This window comes from Hylobates moloch, unplaced genomic scaffold (assembly GCF_009828535.3).
Source record: "Hylobates moloch isolate HMO894 unplaced genomic scaffold, HMol_V3 SCAFFOLD_2, whole genome shotgun sequence".
NCBI classification, from domain to species: Eukaryota; Metazoa; Chordata; class Mammalia; order Primates; family Hylobatidae; genus Hylobates; species Hylobates moloch.
The window spans coordinates 104,561,329-104,576,266 of record NW_026652277.1 but is presented as its reverse complement, the minus strand read 5'-3'; the positions used below and the strand labels follow the sequence as shown (position 1 = coordinate 104,576,266).

General features: G+C 40.3%; 1 protein-coding gene across 1 annotated transcript; it reads right to left on the bottom strand.

The window, feature by feature from the left end:
* Nucleotides 1-918: 918 nt before the first annotated feature.
* Nucleotides 919-5,895, bottom strand: LOC116469467 (hsc70-interacting protein). The gene is given in 3 exon segments (XM_032154737.2): nt 919-1,222; nt 4,882-5,160; nt 5,163-5,895. Coding segments are annotated over 3 exon segments (1,107 nt in total). The 5' UTR covers nt 5,812-5,895; the 3' UTR covers nt 919-1,043.
* Nucleotides 5,896-14,938: the final 9,043 nt, after the last annotated feature.

The following is a 14,938-nucleotide window of genomic DNA, read 5'->3' as shown; positions in this document are numbered from 1 at the left end:
ACCCCGTTCCTACTAAAAACCCAAAAATTAGCTGGGCATGGTGGTGCATGCCTGTAATCCCAGCTACTGGGGAGGCTGAGGCATGAGAATCATTTGAACCCAGAGGCAGAGGTTGCAGTGGGCAGAGATGGCACCACTGCACTCCAGCCGGGGTGACAGAGTGATACTGTGTCTCAAAGAAAAAAAAAATTGATTCTACCCATCCATGAGCATGGGATGTGATTCCGTTTGTTTGTGTCACATATGGTTTATTTCAGCAGTGTTCTGTAGTTTTCTTTGTAGAGGTCTTTAACCTCCTTGGTTAGGTATATTCATATATATATATATATATATATATTTTTTTTTTTTTTTTTTACAGCTATTGTTAAAGGGGTTGAGTTCTTGATTTGATTCTCAGCTTGGTCGCTATACAGAAGAGCACGCGTATAGAAGAGTACACTGATTGTGTACATTAATTTTGTGTCTAAAAACTTTGCTGAATTCTTTTATCAGTTCTAGGAGATGTCTGGAGGATTCTTTAGGGATTTCTAGGTAAATGATTATATCATCAGCAGACAGGGACCATTTGACTTCCTCTTTACCAATTTGGATGCCCTTTATTTCTTTTTTTTTTAATCCTCAAATGAGTTATGTTTGCCTTGCACTAATAACTTTTATTTCACTCAAATTAGAGCAATAATCTTCCATACATAAGTATCTTCCCTGCCCAATAATTCAAAGAAAAGAAAATCCAAAACGATTGGTAAAGAAAAATATAAGAATTAACACACCCTTTAAATTTGTTTTAAATATTTTGATGATTTAAAAAGTGTTTAAAGTTTTTAATTCCTAGTAGGAAAACATTATCTGAACGAATACCCTAATAGCAAACCACTGTAAAATGCTTCAGCTGCATTTGGGGGAGAGGGGTAGGGATTATCTTCAAAGCACCCCAGCTCTTTTGATGAGAAGGTCAGAGGTACATTGGTTTGTATTATTGCAACATCCATAAGGTGATCTAGGTTGCTTTTCCTTCAGCAAGGGCTCTATTTATCAGAAGGGCATTATGCTTGACCTCCAAATTTGGCTGACAATTTACTGATAAGATTCATAACCTTTGGGTTGCTCTGGTATTTTGACATATTTGCTGGGTTCTGAGCCACATCCTGGAAGGCCACCATAACTTCTGGATCCTGCATGGCTGCAAGAACCTCTGGATCACTAAGAATTTCATTGAGTCCCGTTGATCTGTCTAATGTTGACAGTGGGGTGTTAAAGTCTTCCATTATTATTGTGTGGGAGTCTAACAGAAAGTTAACAAAGATACCCAGAAATTGACCTCAGCTCTGCACCAAGTGGACCTAATAGACATCTACAGAACTCTCCACCCCAAATCAACAGAATATACATTTTTTTCAGCACCACACCACACCTATTCCAAAATTGACCACAGAGTTGGAAGTAAAGCACTCCTCAGCAAATGTAAAAGAACAGAAATTATAACAAACTGTCTCTCAGACCACAGTGCAATCAAACTAGAACTCAGGATTAAGACACTCACTCAAAACCACTCAACTACATGGAAACTGAACAACCTGCTCCTGAATGACTACTGGGTACATAATGAAATGAAGGCAGAAATAAAGATGTTCTTTGAAACCAATGAGAACAAAGACACAACATACCAGAATCTCTGGGACATATTCAAAGCAGTGTGTAGAGGGAAATTTATAGCACTAAATGCCCACAAGAGAAAGCAGGAAAGATCCAAAATTGACACCCTAACATCACAATTAAAAGAACTAGAAAGCAAGAGAAAACACATTCAAAAGCTAGCGAAAAAGGCAAGAAATAACTAAAATCAGAGCAGAACTGAAGGAAATAGAGACACAAAAAGCCCTTCAAAAAATTAATGAATCCAGGAGCTGGTTTTTTGAAAAGATCAACAAAATTGATAGACCGCTAGCAAGACTAATAAAGAAGAAAAGAGAGAAGAATCAAATAGATGAACTAAAAAACGAAAAAGGGGATATCACCACCGATCCCACAGAAATACAAACTACCATCAGAGAATACTACAAACAGCTCTATGCAAATAAACTAGAAAATCTAGAAGAAATGGATAAATTCCTTGACAAATACACCCTCCCAAGACTAAACCAGGAAGAAGTTCAATCTCTGAATAGACCAATAACAGGCTCTGAAATTGTGGCAATAATCAATAGCTTACCAACCAAAAAAAGTGCAGGACCAGATGGATTCACAGCTGAATTCTACCAGAGGTACAAGGAGGAGTGGCTACCATTCCTTCTGAAACTATTCCAATCAATAGAAAAAGAGGGAATCCTCCCTAACTCATTTCATGAGGCCAGCATCATCCTGATACCAAAGCCGGGCAGAGACAAAACCAAAAAAGAGAATTTTAGACCAATATCCTTAATGAACATTGATGCAAAAATCCTCAATAAAATACTGGCAAACCAAATCCAGCAGCACATCAAAAAGCTTATCCACCATGATCAAGTGGGCTTCATCCCTGGGATGCAAGGCTGGTTCAACATATGCAAATCAATAAATGTAATCTATCATATAAACAGAACCAAGGACAAAAACCACATGATTACCTCAATAGATGCAGAAAAGGCCTTTGACAAAATTCAACAACCCTTCGTGCTAAAAACTCTCAATAAATTAGGTATTGATGGGATGTATCTCAAAATAATAAGAGCTATCTATGACAAATCCACAGCCAATATCATACTGAATGGGCAAAAACTGGAAGCATTCCCTTTGAAAACTGGCACAAGACAGGGATGCCCTCTCTCACCACTCCTATTCAACATAGTGTTGGAAGTTCTGGCCAGGGCAATTAGGCAGGAGAAGGAAATAAAGGGTATTCAATTAGGAAAAGAGGAAGTCAAATTGTCCCTGTTTGCAGATGACATGATAATGTATCTAGAAAACCCCATTGTCTCAGCCCAAAATCTCCTTAAGCTGATAAGCAACTTCAGCAAAGTCTCAAGATACAAAATCAATGTACAAAAATCACAAGGATTCTTATACACCAATCACAGACAAACAGAGAGCCAAATCATGAATGAGCTCCCATTCACAATTGTTCAAAGAGAATAAAATACCTAGGAATCCAACTTATAAGGGATGTGAAGGACCTCTTCAAGGAGAACTACAAACCACTGCTCAATGAAATAAAAGAGGATACAAATAAATGGAAGAACATTCCATGCTCATGGGTAGGAAGAATCAATATCATGAAAATGGCCATACTGCCCAAGGTAATTTATAGATTCAATGCCATCCCCATCAAGCTACCAATGACTTTCTTCACAGAATTGGAAAAACTACTTTAAAGTTCATATGGAACCAAAAAAGAGCCCGCATTGCCAAGTCAATCCTAAGCCAAAAGAACAAAGCTAGAGGCATCAAGCTACCTGACTTCAAACTATACTACAAGGCTACAGTAACCAAAACAGCATGGTACTGGTATCAAAATAGAGATATAGATCAATGGAACAGAACAGAGCCCTCAGAAATAATGCGGCCTATCTACAACCATCTGATCTTTGACAAATCTGACAAAAACAAGCAGTGGGGAAAGGACTCCCTATTTAATAAATGGTGCTGGGAAAACTGGCTAGCCATATGTAGAAAGCTGAAACTGGATCCCTTCCTTACACCTTATACAAAAATTAATTCAAGATGGATTAAAGACTTACATGTTAGACCTAAAACCATAAAAACCGTAGAAGAAAACCTAGGCAATACCATTGAGGACATAGGCATGGGCAAGGACTTCATGTCTAAAACACCAAAAGCAATGGCAACAAAAGCCAAAATTGACAAATGGGATCTAATTCAACTAAAGAGCTTCTGCACAGCAAAAGAAACTACCATCAGAGTGAACAGGCAACCTAAAAAATGGGAGAAAATTTTCACAACCTACTCATCTGACAAAGGGCTAATATCCAGAATCTACAATGAACTCAAACAAATTTACAAGAAAAAAAAACAACCCCATCAAAAAATGGGCAAAGGATGTGAACAGACACTTCTCAAAAGAAGACATTTATGCAGCCAAAAAACACAGGAAAAAATGCTCATCATCACTGGCCATCAGAAAAATGCAAATCAAAACCACAATGAGATACCATCTCACACCAGTTAGAATGGCAATCATTAAAGGGTCAGGAAACAACAGGTGCTGGAGAGGATGTGGAGAAATAGGAACACTTTTACACTGTTGGTGGGACTGTAAACTAGTTCAACCATTGTGGAAGTCAGTGTGGCGATTCCTCAGTGGTGTAGAACTAGAAATACCGTTTGACCCAGCCATCCCATTGCTGGGTATATACCCAAAGGATTATAAATCATGCTGCTATAAAGAGACATGCACATGTATGTTTATTGTGGCACTATTCACAATAGCAAAGACTTGGAACCAACCCAAATATCTAACAAGGATAGACTGGATTAAGAAAATGTGGCACATATACACTATGGAATACTATGCAGCCATAAAAAATGATGAGTTCATGTCCTTTGTAGGGACATGGATGAAACTGGAAACCATCATTCTCAGCAAACTGTCACAAGGACAAAAAACCAAACACTGCATCTTCTCACTCATAGGTGAGAATTGAACAATGAGAACACATGGACACAGGAAGGGGAACATCACACTCCGGGGACTGTTGCGGAGTGGGGGAAGGGGTGAGGGATAGCATTAGGAGATATACCTAATGTTAAATGACGAGTTAATGGGTGCAGCACACCAACATGGCACATGTATACATATGTAACAAGCCTGCACATCATGCACATGTACCCTAAAACTTAAAGTATAATCATAATGAAATTAAAAAAAAAGGATTTTATTGAGTCCAGGCATTCCGGCCATTCCAGGCATGCCCCCTCCCATTCCAGGCATTCCTCCTGGAAAATTACCAGGCATTCCCCCAGGAAAGCCACCTAGAAAAGAGCCATACTGAGCTCCTGACTGTCGTCTGGCTTCTTCCACCCTCTGGGCTCTCTCATGCTCTTCTCAAGCCTTCTTAACTCATTCTATTCTTTGTTTGATCTCTCGCTCTTCACATTTTTGCTCATACTTTCTCTGACATTCTGCAATTTTCTGTGCCCTAGGTTGAACTTCTTTCAGCATTGCCTAGCATCTTCATCATAATCCAATTTACAGGCAAGGGCAAGATCATGGGCTGCTTCTTCCCAGTGGCCTAGAAGTCTGTGTGCTTTCCCCCGCCACTTGTAAGGCTGAGGTGAATCAGCATTTATTTCAATGGCTCTGTCATAGTCTCGGATGGCAGCATTTGTCTTCTGTAATTTGACGAAGACACTGGCCCTGTTGGCATACAAAATGGCCAAGCGAGGATTCAGCTTGATGGCATCTGTGAGTAAGTCAATGGCTTTCTGGATTTCACCATCATTTAGGGCTTTGATAGCAGCCACTTTTTTATCATTTGCCTGATCCATCATCTCCTCCGTTGTCTCCGCATTTTCATCTCCCATTTCTTGAGGAGCATCAGTGTCTGGTTCAATCACACCTTCTTTATCAGTTTCTAGATCACTTTCCTCACTTGGTGGTTCGTCTGCCTTTAAGTCTTCCTCCACCTTCTTACTATCAGGTTTTTCTTCCTTGGTATTTTCTTCTTATTTAGCTTTCTGAGTAGCAGGTGGTACTTCACCTCCCATGATCTCCACCCACTCCCTCAGGAAGCGCATTTCCTCGGTGTGCAGAATGCTCAGATCCTGCTTACACATTTTCACAAAGGGCCGAAGCTCGTTTACTTTGCGGGTGTCCATGGTAAGGAGGTGGTGGGCGAAGCTGGGGGGCTGCGGCCCGGTTCCAGGCCCAGGCGCTGGCTCGGCGTGACCGCGCAGAAGGGGGCGGCTCTGGATGCCCTTTGTTACTTTCTGTTGTCTGAATGCTCTGGCTAGGACTTCTAGTACTAAGTTGAAGAGAAGTAGTCAGAGTAGGCATCCTTATCTTGTTCCAGGTATTAGAGGAAATGCTTTCAACTTTTCCCCATTCAGTATAATGTTGGCTGTGGGTTTGTCATAGATGGCTTTTATTACGTTGAGGTGTTTCTTGTATGCCGATTTTGCTGAGAGTTTTAATCATAAGGGATGCTGGATTTTGTTGAATGCTTTTTCTGCATTTATTGAGATGATCATGTGATTTAAAAAAAATTCTGTTTATATGGCGTATCACATTTATTGACTTGCATATGTTAAACCATCCCTGCATCCCTGGTATGAAACCCACTTGATCATGGCAGATTCTTTTTGATATGTTGTTGGATTCAGTTAGCTAGTATTTTGTTAAGGATTTTAGCATCTATGTTCCAGGGATTTTGGTCTGTAGTTTTCTTTTTTGGTTATGTCCTTTCCTGGTTTTGGTATTAGGGTGATGCTGGCTTCATAGAATGAATTAGGGAGGGATCCCTCTTTCTCTATCTTGTGGAATAGTGTCAAAAGGATTGGTACCAATTCTTTGAATATCTGGTAGAATTCTGCTGTGAATCTATCTGATCCTGGACTTTTTATGTTGGTAATTTTAAAATTACCATTTCAGTCTCGCTGCTTGTTATTGGTCTGTTCAGGGTATCTAATTCTTCCTGATTTAAGCTAGGAGGGTTGTATTTATTTTCAGGAATTTATCCGTCTCTTCTAGGTTTTCTAGTTTTTATGCATAAAGATGTTTATAGTAGCCATGAATGATCTTTTGTATTTCTCTGGTGTCAGTTGTAATATCTCCCACTTTGTTTCTTATTGAGCTTATTTGGATTTTGTCTCTTCTTGGTTAATCTTCATAATTTTGTCAATTTTATTTATCTTGTCAAAGAACCAGCTTTTTGTTTCATTTATCTTTTGGCATTTTTTTTTTTTTGTTTCAATTTCATTTAGATCTGCTCTGGTCTTGGTTATTTCCTTTCTTCTGCTGGGTTTGGGTTTGGTTTGTTCTTGTTTCTCTAGTTCCTTGAGGTGTGACCTTAGATTGTTTGCACTCTTTCAGACTTTTTGATGTAGACATTTAGGGATATGAACTTTCCTCTTAGTACCACCTTTGCTGTGTCCCAGAGGTTTTGATAGATTGTGTCAGTATTGTCATTCAGTTTGAAGAATTTTTTAAATTTCCATCTTGATTTGATTTTTGACCCAGTGATCACTCAGGAGCAGGTTATTTAATTTCCACATATTTGCATGGTTTTGAAGATTCCTTTTGGAGTTGATTTCCAGCTTTATTCCACTGTGGTCTGAGAGAGTGCTTGCCAAAATTTCAATTTTCTTAAATTTATTGAGGCTCATTTTGTGGCCTGGAGAAAGCTCCACGTGCTGTTGAATAGAATGTGTGTTCTGCAGTTGTTGGATGGAATGTTCTGTATGTATCTGTTAAGTCCATTTGTTCCCAGATATAGTTTAAATCCATTGTTTTTTTTGTTGACTTTCTGTCCTGATGACCTGTTCAGTGCTGTCAGTGGAGTGTTGAAATCCCCCACTATTATTGTGTTGCTGTCTGATTTCTTAGATCTATTAGTAATTGTTGTATAAATTTGGGACCTCTAGTGTTAGGTGCATGTATGTTTAGGATTGTGATATTTTCCTGTCATAAAAACAAGGCCTTTAATTATTATATAGTGTCACTCTTTGTGTTTTTAACTGCTGTTGCCTTAAAGTTTGTTTTGTCTGATATAAGATAGCCACTCCTGCTTACTTTTGGTATCCATTTGCATAAAATGTCTTTTTCAATCCCTTTTCCTTAAGTTTCTGTGAGTCTTTATGAGTTAGGTGAGTCACTTGTAGGCAGCAGGTAGTTGGTGGGTGAATTCTTATCCATTCTGCAATTCTGTATGTTTTAAGTGGATCATTTAGGCCATTCACATTCAATGTTGGTATTGAGATGTGAGGTAACATTCTATCCATTGTGCTGTTTGTTGCCTGTGTACCTTGATTTTTTGTTTTTGTTTTTTAACTTGTATTTTTGTTTTATAGGTCCTGTACGATTTATACTTTAAAGGGGTTCTGTTTTGATGTGTTTCCAGTATTTATTTCAAGATTTAGAGCTACTTTTAGCAGTTCTTGTACTGGTGGCTTGGTAGTGGTGAATTCTCTCAGCATTTGTGTTTGAAAAAGACTGTATCTTCCCCTCATATATGAAGCTTAGTTTTGCTAGATACAAAATTCTTTTGTTTGAGGAGGCTGAAGATAGGGCCCCAGTCCCTTCTAGCTCATAGGATTTCTGCTGAGAAATCTGCGTTAATCTGATAGGTTTTCCTCTTTAGGTTACCTGGTGCTTTTGTCTCAAAGCTCTTAAGATGATTTCCTTTGTCTTAACTTTAGATAACCTGACAATAATGTGCCTAGGTGATGATCTTTTTGCGTTGAACTTCCCAGGTGTTCTTTGTGCTTCCTGTATTTCAGTATCTAGGTCTCTAGGAAGGCTGGGGAAGTTTTCCTTGATTATTTCCCCAAATATGTTTCCCAGACTTTTAGATTTCTCTTCTTCCTCAGGAACACCAATTATTCTTAGGTTTGGCTGTTTAACATAATCCCAGACTTCTTGGAAGTTTTGTTCATATTTTCTTATTCTTTTTTCTTTGTCTTTCTTGGATTGGGTTAATTCAAAGACCTTGTCTTAGAGCTCTGAATTTCTTTCTTCTGCTTGTTCAATTCTATTGCTGAGACTTTCCAGAGCATTTTGCATGTCTATAAGAGTGTCCGTTGTTTCCTGAAGTTTTGATTGTTTTTATTTATGCTATCTATTTTCTTGAATATTTTCTCCTTTCACTTCTTGCATCTTTTTTTTTGAATTTCCTTACATTGGTCTTTGCCATTCTCTGGTGCCTCCCTGATTAGCTTAATAACTAACCTTCTGAATTCTTTTTAGGTAAATCAGGGATTTCTTCTTGGTTTGGGTCCATTGCTGGTGAGCTAGTGTGATTTTGTGGGGGTGTTAAAGAGCCTTGTCTTGTCATATTACCAGAGTTGGTTTTCTGGTTCCTTCTCATTTAGGTAGGCTGTGTCAGAAGGAAGGTCTAGGGCTGAAGGCTGTTGTTCAGATTCTTTTGTCCCACAGGGTGTTTCCTTAATGTAGTATTCTCCCCCTTTTCCTATGGGTGTGGCTTCCTGAGAGTCTAGCTATGGTGGTTATTATCTCTCCTCTGGATCTAGCCATGCAGCAAGTCTACCAGTCTCCAGGCTGGTACTGGTACTCTGTCTGCACCAAATCCTGTGATGTGAACCATCTGTGGGTTTCTCGGCTGTGAATACCAGCACAGTATTTGGGGTGTCTCCTGGGTCCTGTAGAAGCAATCTGCTTCCTTCAGGGAGTCTGTGGGTCCTCGCAGGTTTCTTGATTTATTTCTGCAGTCATTCTGGGGTAAAAATTCATGATGGGAGCCTCTACATGCTGCTCTGTACATCCCAGTTGGAGCTGCAATCCCAGTTTCGTTTCTAATTGAGCTTATTTGGATCTTCTCTCTTTTTTTCTTTGGTTAGTCTAGCTAATGATATATCTATTTTGTTTATCTTTTCAAAGAACCAGATTTTTGTTTCATTTATCTCTTGTATTTTTTTTTTTTGAATTTCATTTAGTTCTGCTCTGATCTTTGTTATTTCTTTTCTTCTGCTAGCTTTGGGTTTTTTTCCTTGTTTCTCTAGTTTCTTATAATGTGACATTAAGTTGTCACCTTGTGCTCTTTCAGACTTGACTTTTTGAGGTAGGCATTTAGCACTATAAACTTTCATCTTAGCACTGCTTTTTGTTGTATATCAGAGGTTTTGATAACTTGTGTCATCATTATTATTAATTCAAAGAATTTTTAAATGTCCATCTTGATTTCATTGTTAACCCCAAAATAATTCAGGAGCAGATTATTTGTATAGTTCTAAGGGTTACTTTTGGGTTGATTTTTAATTTTATTCTGCTGTGGTCTGAGAAAATACTTGATATGACTTCAATTTTTAAAAATTTATTGAGATTTGTTTTGTGGTCTATCATATGGTCTATCTTGGAGAATGTTCCATATGCTGATGAGAATGTGTATTCTGCAGGTGTTAGGTAGAATTTTCTGTAAACATCTGTTAAATCCATTTGTGCCTGAGAGGTAGAGAGCTTTCTTGCTGACTTGGTCTTATCAGGGGGAAGGGTTGAATCCACCTCAGCTCCACTGCCAGGTCAGCAGGAAAGCTATCTACCTCTCAGGCACACTCCTGTCCCAGTGCTCTGGCTATTCATATCAGACAGGCACCTCTTTTTCTCTGTAGGAATGTTGATGTTTCAAGTTGAGAGCAATTGTGACTCTATTTCTCGTGCAAGCCTGCACCTGGAGGATGCTCCTCCTGTAGGTATGCGGTCACCCTGATGTGTTCCAGAAAGGCTGTCTATAGTTGCACCCACACCAAGCTCCTGTGAGAGAAGCCCCAACTGTGCTTGTGGTTGTGCACCAGGGAGGAAAGACATCCACTTCTCCAAGTCCCTTCATGTGCGCTAGGGCTGTCTGACTGTTGGATTAGAGCTGCAAACTTTCCCTGCTGAACACAGCACTGCAATTGTGCTTCTGCTGAAACTTCCCACAAGCGGAAAGACCTGGTGCTGAAGGCCTGCTCTCTAGATTCTTTTGTCCTACAGGGTGTTTTCATGATGTGGTGTACTCCCCTTTCCCCTAGGAGTGGGAGTCCCTGGGAGCCAGACTACTGTGAGTGTTGTTGCTCTTCTGGATCTAGCCACCCAGTGAAGTTGCCACACTCTAGGCTGGTGTTGCAAGCGATCCAGTGATGTGACTTCTCCTCAAGTCTCATTGATAATCTTAGTGTGTTGGCTTTCTCAAGTGCTGGTTATAGTAGTAATGAACTGGTCATGTGGACAGACTCAGGACCTCCTGATTAGTCATGGTACAGGCAGTGGTGATAGCTGAGGTCATGCAGCTGTTTTCTCCTTCCTGGGCACAGCGTTATTCTACTAGGAGATGCTGTAATGGTCTTTGTTGATTGGCATCCAGCCAGTAGGTGGCACTTGCTAGAGAGCACCAGCTGGGGTAGTAGCAGTGGGACTTTTGCTTGCCTGCGTTGCCCTGGGTACCCACTCTAGTTCCTCAGGCAATGGGTAAGGCCATAGAGCTCCCAAAAGTTTCTGTCCTTTGTGTTAAGCTACCAGGGTGGGTGGCAGGGCAAAGCCAGGTAGGGGCTGGGTCAGGTGGGTTTGCTCTCTGGGTCTCCATGTGCAGGGCAAGCAGCAGCCTCCATGGGTTTTGGGGGATAGGGGTGGTTCTCAGGCCACTGGGTTGATGTTCTAGAGGGGAGTGTTTCTGCCTCTCCTGCACAGACAGGCTCACACAGAGAGTGGGGAGTAGCAGGTGGCAGTCAGCCCCACACAGATCCCATACACTTGGCAAGGCAGATCATCTCCTTCAGTGTTCCACTGGCAGCAGTGAGCTACGTTCTAGGCAGCTTGCACACAGAACTCACAACTGCCCCAGGTCAAAAGCTCTCCCTGTAAAGATAGCAACCACAGATTTCAGGCCACATACTTCCCAATCCACCTGCAAAGACTGGTGCCCAGCTCCTGCACTCACAGCTGCAGTCCACTTTTCACTTGTGTCCCCTCTCCCCCCAGCCGCCACCCTGTCCCTGGCCAAAGGAGTTTGTCCCCACCTGAGGTTATATCATGAAACCCAGGTGGGGGCTTCTTTCAAGCTGTGCCCACTACCTGAACTATTTGGCTGACTTCTGAAGGGTCTCCTATGATGACCAATAAGGAATGGCTTCCCTTGGTCTGTGCTGGAGATTGGGAGAACACTCAAGGTTCTTCCCGCTGTTTCTCCTACTTTTATATTCCAGGACTCTCCTTAAGTCAGTTTCTGTGCTCTGTAGGGTTAAGGTCTTCCCCCATGGCTTGGACTTTCAGGCTCCCCCATAGGGGTGTATATCCTGGAGGCAGTCTCTCCCCCTTTCACACTCTGGGGACTCACAATCCTTCACTTGAATTACAGTATAGGCTGTAGCCTATCATTTCCTTCAAAGGATCTGTGGATTCCTTTGGTTTTCCTGTTTAGTTCCTGCATTGCTTCTTGAAAAAAAAAGTTCACAGTGTGAATCTCTACACGCGACTTTGTCCTCCTAAGTGGGAGAAGTATGCTTGCAATGCCTCCATCTGCCACTTTGCGTGCACGCACACACACACACACACACACAATGGCACATCTTTTAAGGAGGAAAGTAAGGCCTTCCTATAACTTCCTGATGTTTTACTGGCCAGAACATTGTCACATGGCCACCATTTGCTGCAAAAGGATGTTTTCCAAAGTAAGTATTTTTCTGGATGCTGGCATCATTGCTGCCTTAAAGAAAGCCAGCTATTTCCAAGGAAGAAGCAGAGGAGTAATGTCTGCCATATTGGATGAACCAACATAGAGAAGAGAGACTGAGGGGACTGGTGGGTCCATGCTCCATTTAGAAAAGTCTGGCTGCCATTATTCAGTGTTCTAGATTTTCTAATCTTTTCAGAGAATGCAACAGTATAGATTTTTTGTGAGAAATGTTCCGATTTCTAAAACACTGTGCAGATCAAATAAAATATTCTACCTGTCAAGTACAACCAGGTCGTGACCTTTGATTTAGGTCACTTAGGCTCAGGTTTATGAGCTCAGACTGTGAATCCCAGGTGTTCTCTACTCTGCTGTATACTCTTTGTGGAAATATGAAGTTGTCTGCCACAGACACAGAGATCCTGAGCATTTTGGCGACATGCATAATACCTAGTGCAGCCCAGTCCCTCCTGCTTAGAGAGCAGCATTTCTCTCTTATGTTTGTCATTCATGTGGGCGTCATTTCTGTGGCATGCTCTAAAAATGACTCAGCCTCTTGTTTTCTCAGTCCCAATGCCTGCTAGGAAGCTTACCTACCTTTCCCAAATTTCAAGTAGCATTCTTTTTCCTATGTGTGCTTACCCAATTGACTCATGGTGGCAGCTGAATCTCCAGCAGGTCTGATCTCAGATGTTGAAATGCAGTAAAGGCCTTGAAGTAGTCCCAACTTGTCTGCCATTGATCACCTTCTTCATCCAGAGATCCTAATTTCTTAAGAAATATGATATCCATGGAAGCTGAGTTTCTAGAAGGCTTCATTTCTTCAGCTTCTTCAGTTTAGTGAACCCATAAAGAATTCTTAGAGTAGTATTCATTATTTCTCTCTGGCTCTGTGTAAATGTCTAAGAATGGCCACTTTGTATCTCTGTACCCTGTAATTGCAATATTCCTTCTGCCAGAGTAAAGGTGTTCCCTTTGCACAAATATGCAGTGAATATTTTGTCTGAGGCAAGGTGAGTACTGCACTTTGGCTCTAAATCTCTGATGGCTAGTAGCTGTCCAACTATAACACAAACAAGGCCAACCATTAAAGCTCACATTCAAGGAAATCTGGCATTTTATTTAAAAAAACCCCCAAATTTTGACTGCCCTCTCTTGAGAAAACACAAAGCCATTGTTTGATGTTTTTTCCATTTTTCTAGTTGTTTATGGCAGGCGGATAAATTCAGTAGTCCTTGTTTTTCCATCGAGGTCAGCAACATTGGTCAAAACACAGTGTATATAGAGCTGTTTCCTCTCTTATAGTAGCAGCTCTTTTCCTCCCAGAAGTAGCTCTGTTATTTCTACTCTAAATACCATTAACATTTCTAGATTTTCTGGCTTTTCTTTTTCTTTCTACTACCTCGCCCAATACCTCCATCAGTGTAATAAAAAGTTGAATAGCTGCTCAGACAACATGGGTACCTTCAACTCGGCAGGTGGAAGCTGCTGGGAGTGAGGCTGGGGGCCAGCCTTGGGGAGAAACAATATTTATATTACTTCTTGTTGACTATCTGTCTCTGCCAGAAGGCGACTTGACGACTTTAATTTCTATGAGGCTAGGGACGCCGCCAGTGGTATTTACTTCTGTGTACTGGGTTCTTTGCTTATAAAAGGAATTCAACATGTGTTTTGAATGAATACCTATGGTAGGATAAGTGAATTAGTTGTATGCATAAATGGAGTTCCCGCAGAAACCTTCGAGAACCACATGTTAATGCTTTTTGAGGTTTTTGTCTTAGAAACACTATAACTCACAGACTAAAGCTTGCAATAATATTTCCTACACTAAAAACAATTCTAAGTTAATTGTTATTGGAGATTGAGTTAATTTCTGATCTTATTACAATTATGCACTTCTTCATGAGAATAATTTCTTTGTTAATCACCTTTGGTAGAAGCATTAACATTTATTTGCTCACTGGGGAGACTATTTTATAAATATTCACAGTTTTGAGACCCTAGTGACCTAAGAGGATGTCTAACTTATAATTATGGAGTAGCTTAGCCACAGGGAGAATCAGGCTGATTGTCTGACAATTTTCAGAATTGTGTACTTAAATTCTGGCTTTGGAGAAGGAAAATAAAATATATATAAGGAAAAGGAATGTTGCTATTTTGAGTAAGTAAATGAGTCTCGGCAAGAAAGATGAAAAATCGTTAGCATTGCAAAAATCTACTTAGCTTACAAACTTCCTGTAACATTTACAAGACCCTTGAGGATTTGTTGTTTGCTTGTTTGTCTTTTGTAGAGGGAGAGAGAAAACTCAGGCTTTTGCAGTCTGTGTGGCAGGCAATTTGAATATGTTATGTATTGCTACATGGTCTTTCAGATGATGATATAAGTAAAATTCATTTCCAATGCAGAACAATATTACAAATGCCCAGAACATTATAATCAAGCAATCACATTTGATTTTTTTTTAGGGTGAAGCAGGCACAGTGTAGTAGATAATGAATACCACAAGAAATTGATGTCTTTCTTAAAGAACTTACAATCTTATTTCCTTTCAGACATGAGATGGTTAGATGACAAGATCTTAAACTTATCAAATAGGTCCACATTTAAGGATGTTTAAAAATTT